General features: G+C 28.7%; 1 protein-coding gene across 1 annotated transcript; it reads left to right on the top strand.

The window, feature by feature from the left end:
- The first annotated feature begins 1,091 nt into the window (after positions 1-1,091).
- On the top strand, positions 1,092-1,760 carry LOC121790083. Its single transcript, XM_042188372.1, has 3 exons — positions 1,092-1,101; positions 1,185-1,325; positions 1,518-1,760. The coding sequence occupies exons 1-3, from the start codon at positions 1,099-1,101 to the stop codon at positions 1,758-1,760; spliced, it is 387 nt and encodes a 128-aa protein (XP_042044306.1). The 5' UTR covers positions 1,092-1,098.
- Positions 1,761-8,231: the final 6,471 nt, after the last annotated feature.

Here is an 8,231-nt window from a genome sequence, read left to right as displayed (position 1 = left end):
GATACCCCTATATATGACTTAAATTCTCATTTCGTGAACTTGAAATTAGAAGTAGATTTGCTACTATACAGCCAAGAATTTTTGAGAAAGTCTCCGTATACATGCATATTATAAAATATGTGATATAATTGACATATTGATGTATGACTTGGTGTTTGTTATATTCCTAGATATCGTCTCCATTAAATCTGCAAATTAGTTATTATAATTTTTATGATTGTAAGGTCCTTCATATTATTTTTTATGTAATTATTAAATAAGCTTGTGTTGTGTGCAAATCATAATATTGCTGCGTATTTTATTGTTAGTTTTTATACTTTTAATAATTTAACTACTACACTAATCTGTAATTTATCGACAAAATTTTTAAGCATAATTAATTTTTATTGGTCATAATTTTTGTTACATAAAACACTTCAAAATAATTGTAGTGTGGCTGCTGGGATTCGAACCCAGATCTCCACAGCCAAAATATGGCATTCTTACCACGGAACTACAAAGCCATTTGATGTTTTGAAGAAAGACGCATGAGTGTCATGCGTTTTACCCTAAGACGCATGACCCTCATGCGTCTTTCAATTAAAATAAAAAAAATTTGAAAAACGCATCACGCTCATGCGTCTTACCATGAAATGCATTACGGTCATCGTTTTATTTAATGGGTGACGCATGAAGGTCATGCGTTTTTCCTAAATCCGGAACAAAAAAAAAGTCTAGTACACTTGAGGAATGTTAATTCTATTCTAGAATAAAAAAAGAAAAACCCATGATACACCAACTTTTCAACTTGCTAGGCCAACAAAATTGTGTTGATCGTATGATTTTTATTGCACATCATTTATTTACACACACAATATAAATATGAATATATATTATCAAAATCAAACACAAGGATGTTACGTTAGTGGTTGATCGAGTTCCTCCTTATCTCTTAATAATATATTTTTATTGGTGTTTGACACATGTATACGTTCTTCATCTTAATTCTTTTTATGCAAGGAAACCTGATTGGACTCAACCCGAGGCGGAGGAAAATTCAGCACAGCATTAAATGAATTTGTGTCAAAGATTGAAGATTTCAAACGGGAAAATTATGACATGGTAAGTCATAATGAGATATACATTACAGAACAACGTACCTATATTTTTGAAATGACATTTGTATATAATGTTTTGAAAATTAGATATTCTTTCCGATATGGGTGCACGATCATTTTTATATCATGTGCTTCAATCTCAAAATTCAAATGCTGGATGTGATTGACAATGCTCTGGTTACGGAAGAGATGGTAAAGCACAAATATGGAGGTGCACCAGCTATTCTGGTATGTTTAGTTAAATGCATTCAATATCATTTAGTACCAAAACATAATATCATTTTTTAATCAACCTCATGTATGTTTTGTGTTAGTTGAATAGAAAAATTTCTTCCGAAATTATCTTGGAAATGGTGTTAATCCAACAATGGAGAGTATTGTCAAAACCTTAAAATCAGACACATGACTCTACCATGGCAGAACGATACAAATAAAGTTGACTGTGGAGTTTATGTGATGCGCCACATGGAGACTTACATGGGTGGTCCAGTTCGTAACTGGAATTCAGGTTTAGCAAAGAACGGGACAGAGGCGTTCATAAAACTTCGTGCCAAATATACTGAAGCATTGTTTGTTGGAGAAACTAACAAGAAGCCTTTTCAAACATTTTCAATGATACAGCAGAAGTTTCAGAAAATAAAAAAAAGGGGAAATCAATGTTGAAAAGATGTTTAGAGAATTTGAACCCCGTAAAGATGGGTCTAGTTGTAATAGTAACTTGTAAGATATTTTGTCACGTTAAAGTATCTTTTATCAGCTTATATGTCATTTCTTCAGCTCATATATCATTTTATAAGGTTCTGTCATTTTATCCGCTTAGAATATCATTTTATCAGGTTAAAGTGTCAGCTTATATAGTTTCAGGGGCTAAAATAATAGTTGCACTTGATAAAATATCATTTTCAGGGGATAAAATGATAGTTTGAGGGGATAAATGATAGTTTCACCAAGGTAAAATGATAGTTAGACTTGATAATTATAGTTGCACTTGATAAAATGATAATTTTAGCTTATACATTTTAGGTTTACTGCTTAAAATGATAGTTTTGCTTCATAGAATGATATTCTGAGTTGATAAAATGATACTTTTGAAGATAGAATGATACTCTAAGTAGATAAAATGATACTTTTGGCTTATAAATGTTAGGTGATGCATAAAATGATAGTTTTGCCGCATAGAATGATACACTAAGTTGATAAATGATACTTTTGCCGATAAAATGATAGTCTGAGTTGATAAAATGATAGTTTTGGCCCGATAGAATGATACTTTCAGCCGATAGAATGATTGTTTTGCCGGATAGAATGATAGGTATTTTTGGTGTATAAAATGAAATTTTTGTTTAATAAAATGATACTTTTATCTTATAAAATGATAATCTAAGCGGATAAAATGACAATTAGCTATAAAAAATGATAGTTTAGCGGGAGAAATTGCATATAAGCTGATAAAATGATACTTTAACGTGACAAAATGACATAAAACTGATAAAATGATACTTTTGCCGGATAGAATGATACTTTCAGCCTATAGAATGATAGTTTTGCCGGGTAGAATGATACTTTCAGCCGATAGAATGATAGGTATTTTTGGTGTATAAAATGACATTTTTGTTTAATAAAATGATACTTTTACCTTATAAAATGATAATCTAAGCGGATAAAATGACAGTAACCTTATAAAAATGATAGTTTAGCTGGAGAAATTGCATATAAGCTGATAAAATGATACTTTAACGTGACAAAATGACATAAAACTGATAAAATGATAGTTTTGCCCGATAGAATGATACTTTCAGCCGATAGAAAGATAGTTTTGCCGGGTAGAATGATACTTTCAGGCAATAGAATGATAGGTATTTTTGGTGTATAAAATGACATTTTTGTTTAATAAAATGATATTTTTACCTTATAAAATGATAATCTAAGCGGATAAAATGACAGTTAGCTTATAAAAATGATAGTTTAGCTGGAGAAATTGCATATAAGCTGATAAAATTATACTTTAACGTGACAAAATGACATAAAACTGATAAAATGATACTTTTGCCTGATAAAATGATACTTTCAGCCTATAGAATGATAGTTTTGCCGGGTAGAATGATACTTTCAGCCGATAGAATGATATGTATTTTTGGTGTATAAAATGACATTTTTGTTTAATAAAATGATACTTTTACCTTATAAAATGATATTCTAAGCGGATAAAATGATAGTTAGCTTATAAAAATGATAGTTTAGCTGGAGAAATTGTATATAAGCTGATAAAATGATACTTTAAGGTGACAAAATGACATAAAACTGATAAAATGATACTTTCAGCCTATAGAATGATAGTTTTGCCGGGTAGAATGATACTTTCAGCCGATAGAATGATATGTATTTTTGGTGTATAAAATGACATTTTTGTTTAATAAAATGATACTTTTACCTTATAAAATGATAATCTAAGCGGATAAAATGATAGTTAGCTTATAAAAATGATAGTTTAGCTGGAGAAATTGTATATAAGCTGATAAAATGATACTTTAACGTGACAAAATGACATAAAACTGATAAAATGATACTTTTGCCGGATAGAATGATACTTTCAGCCTATAGAATGATAGTTTTGCCGGATAGAATGATACTTTCAGCCGATAGAATGATAGGTATTTTTGGTGTATAAAATGACATTTTTGTTTAATAAAATGATACTTTTACCTTATAAAATGATAATCTAAGCGGATAAAATGACAGTTAGCTTATAAAAATGATAGTTTAGCTGGAGAAATTGCATATAAGCTGATAAAATGATACTTTAACGTGACAAAATGACATAAAACTGATAAAATGATACTTTTGCCGGATAGAATGATACTTTCAGCCTATAGAATGATAGTTTTGCCGGGTAGAATGATACTTTCAGCCGATAGAATGATATGTATTTTTGGTGTATAAAATGACATTTTTGTTTAATAAAATGATACTTTTACCTTATAAAATGATAATCTAAGCGGATAAAATGACAGTTAGCTTATAAAAATGATAGTTTAGCTGGAGAAATTGCATATAAGCTGATAAAATGATACTTTAACGTGACAAAATGACATAAAACTGATAAAATGATAGTTTTGCCCGATAGAATGATACTTTCAGCCGATAGAAAGATAGTTTTGCCGGGTAGAATGATACTTTCAGGCAATAGAATGATAGGTATTTTTGGTGTATAAAATGACATTTTTGTTTAATAAAATGATATTTTTACCTTATAAAATGATAATCTAAACGGATAAATGACAGTTCGCTTATAAAATGATAGTTTAGCTGGAGAAATTGCATATAAGCTGAAAAATTATACTTTAACGTGACAAAATGACATAAAACTGGAAAAATGATACTTTTGCTTGATAGAATGATACTTTCAGCCTATAGAATGATAGTTTTGCCGGGTAGAGATGATACTTTCAGCCGATAGAATGATATGTATTTTTGGTGTATAAAATGACATTTTTGTTTAATAATCGATACTTTTACCTTATAAAATGATAATCTAAGCAGATAAAATGATAGTTAGCTTATAAAAATGATAGTTTAGCTGGAGAAATTGTATATAAGCTGATAAAATGATACTTTAACGTGACAAAATGACTTAAAACTGATAAAATGATACTTTCAGCCTATATAGAATGATAGTTTTGTCGGGTAGAATGATACTTTCAGCCGATAGAATGATATGTATTTTTGGTGTATAAAATGACATTTTTGTTTAATAAAATGATACTTTTACCTTATAAAATGATAATCTAAGCGGATAAAATGATAGTAACCTTATAAAAATGATAGTTTAGCTGGAGAAATTGCATATAAGCTGATAAAATGATACTTTAACGTGACAAAATGACATAAAACTGATAAAATGATACTTTTGCCGGATAGAATGATACTTTCAGCCTATAGAATGATAGTTTTGCCGGATAGAATGATACTTTCAGCCGATAGAATGATAGGTATTTTTGGTGTATAAAATGACATTTTTGTTTAATAAAATGATACTTTTACCTTATAAAATGATAATCTAAGCGGATAAAATGACAGTTAGCTTATAAAAATGATAGTTTAGCTGGAGAAATTGCATATAAGCTGATAAAATGATACTTTAACGTGACAAAATGAAATAAAACTGATAAAATGATACTTTTGCCGATAGAATGATACTTTCAGCCTATAGAATGATAGTTTTGCCGGATAGAATGATACTTTCAACCGATAGAATGATAGGTATTTTTGGTGTAAAATGACATTTTTGTTTAATAAAATGATACTTTTACCTTATAAATGATAATCTAAGCGGATAAAATGACAGTTAGCTTATAAAAATGATAGTTTAGCTGGAGAAATTGCATATAAGCTGATAAAATGATACTTTAACGTGACAAAATGACTAAAACTGATAAAATGTAACTTTTGCCTGATAGAATGATACTTTCAGCTATAGAATGATAGTTTTGCCGGGTAGAATGATTCGTTCAACCGATAGAATGATATGTATTTTTGGTGTATAAAATGACATTTTTGTTTAATAAAATGATACTTTTACCTTATAAAATGATAATCTAAGCGGATAAAATGACAGTAACCTTATAAAAATGATAGTTTAGCTGGAGAAATTGCATATAAGCTGATAAAATGATACTTTAACGTGACAAAATGACATAAAACTGATAAAATGATACTTTTTGCCGGATAGAATGATACTTTCAGCTATAGAATGATAGTTTTGCCGGGTAGAATGATACTTTCAGGCAATAGAATGATAGGTATTTTTGGTGTATAAAATGACATTTTTGTTTAATAAAATGATACTTTTACCTTATAAAATGATAATCTAAGCGGATAAAATGACAGTTAGCTTATAAAAATGATAGTTTAGCTGGAGAAATTGCATATAAGCTGATAAAATGATACTTTAACGTGACAAAATGACATAAAACTGATAAAATGATACTTTTGCCTGATAGAATGATACTTTCAGCCTATAGAATGATAGTTTTGCCGGGTAGAATGATACTTTCAGCCGATAGAATGATATGTATTTTTGGTGTATAAAATGACATTTTTGTTTAATAAATCGATACTTTTACCTTATAAAATGATATTCTAAGCAGATAAAATGATAGTTAGCTTATAAAAATGATAGTTTAGCTGGAGAAATTGTATATAAGCTGATAAAATGATACTTTAACGTGACAAAATGACATAAAACTGATAAAATGATACTTTCAGCCTATATAGAATGATAGTTTTTGCCGGTAGAATGATACTTTCAGCCGATAGAATGATATGTATTTTTGTGTATAAAATGACATTTTTGTTTAATAAAATGATACTTTTACCTTATAAATGATAATCTAAGCGGATAAAATGATAGTAGCTTATAAAAATGATAGTTTAGCTGGAGAAATTGCATATAAGCTGATAAAATGATACTTTAACGTGACAAAATGACATAAAACTGATAAAATGATACTTTTGCCGGATAGAATGATACTTTCAGCCTATAGAATGATAGTTTTGCCGGATAGAATGATACTTTCAGCCGATAGAATGATATGTATTTTTGGTGTATAAAATGACATTTTTGTTTAATAAAAATGATACTTTTACCTTATAAAATGATAATCTAAGCGGATAAAATGACAGTTAGCTTATAAAAATGATAGTTTAGCTGGAGAAATTGCATATAAGCTGATAAAATGATACTTTAACGTGACAAAATGAATAAAACTGATAAAATGATACTTTTGCCGGATAGAATGATACTTTCAGCCTATAGAATGATAGTTTTGCCGGATAGAATGATACTTTCACCGATAGAATGATAGGTATTTTGGTGAGTAAAATGACATTTTTGTTTAATAAAATGATACTTTTACCTTATAAAATGATAATCTAAGCGGATAAAATGACAGTTAGCTTATAAAATGATAGTTTTAGCTGGAGAAATTGCATATAAAGCTGATAAAATGATACTTTAAAACGTGACAAAATGACATAAAACTGATAAAATGATACTTTTGCCGGATAGAATGATACTTTCAGCCTATAGAATGATAGTTTTGCCGGGTAGAATGATACGTTCAGCCGATAGAATGATATGTATTTTTGGTGTATAAAATGACATTTTTGTTTAATAAAATGATACTTTTACCTTATAAAATGATAATCTAAGCGGATAAAATGACAGTAACCTTATAAAAATGATAGTTTAGCTGGAGAAATTGCATATAAGCTGATAAAATGATACTTTAACGTGACAAAATGACATAAAACTGATAAAATGATACTTTTGCCGGATAGAATGATACTTTCAGCCTATAGAATGATAGTTTTGCCGGGTAGAATGATACTTTCAGCCGATAGAATGATAGGTATTTTTGGTGTATAAAATGACATTTTTGTTTAATAAAATGATACTTTTACCTTATAAAATGATAATCTAAGCGGATAAAATGACAGTTAGCTTATAAAAATGATAGTTTAGCTGGAGAAATTGCATATAAGCTGATAAAATTATACTTTAACGTGACAAAATGACATAAAACTGATAAAATGATACTTTTGCCTGATAAAATGATACTTTCAGCCTATAGAATGATAGTTTTGCCGGGTAGAATGATACTTTCAGCCGATAGAATGATATGTATTTTTGGTGTATAAAATGACATTTTTGTTTAATAAATCGATACTTTTACCTTATAAAATGATAATCTAAGCAGATAAAATGACAGTTAGCTTATAAAAATGATAGTTTGCTGGAGAAATTGTATATAAGCTGATAAAATGATACTTTAACGTGACAAAATGATTAAAACTGATAAAATGATACTTTCAGCCTATAGAATGATAGTTTTGCCGGGTAGAATGATACTTTCAGCCGATAGAATGATATGTATTTTTGGTGTATAAAATGACATTTTTGTTTAATAAAATGATACTTTTACCTTATAAAATGATAATCTAAGCGGATAAAATGATAGTAACTTATAAATGATAGTTTAGCTGGAGAAATTGCATATAAGCTGATAAAATGATACTTTAACGTGACAAAATGACATAAAACTGATAAAATGATACTTTTGCCGGATAGAATGA

Source organism: Salvia splendens, unplaced genomic scaffold, assembly GCF_004379255.2.
Source record: "Salvia splendens isolate huo1 unplaced genomic scaffold, SspV2 ctg407, whole genome shotgun sequence".
In the NCBI taxonomy this organism is placed as follows: Eukaryota; Viridiplantae; Streptophyta; class Magnoliopsida; order Lamiales; family Lamiaceae; genus Salvia; species Salvia splendens.
Note: the sequence above shows the minus strand (reverse complement) of the source record. Positions and strands in the feature narration are given on the sequence as shown.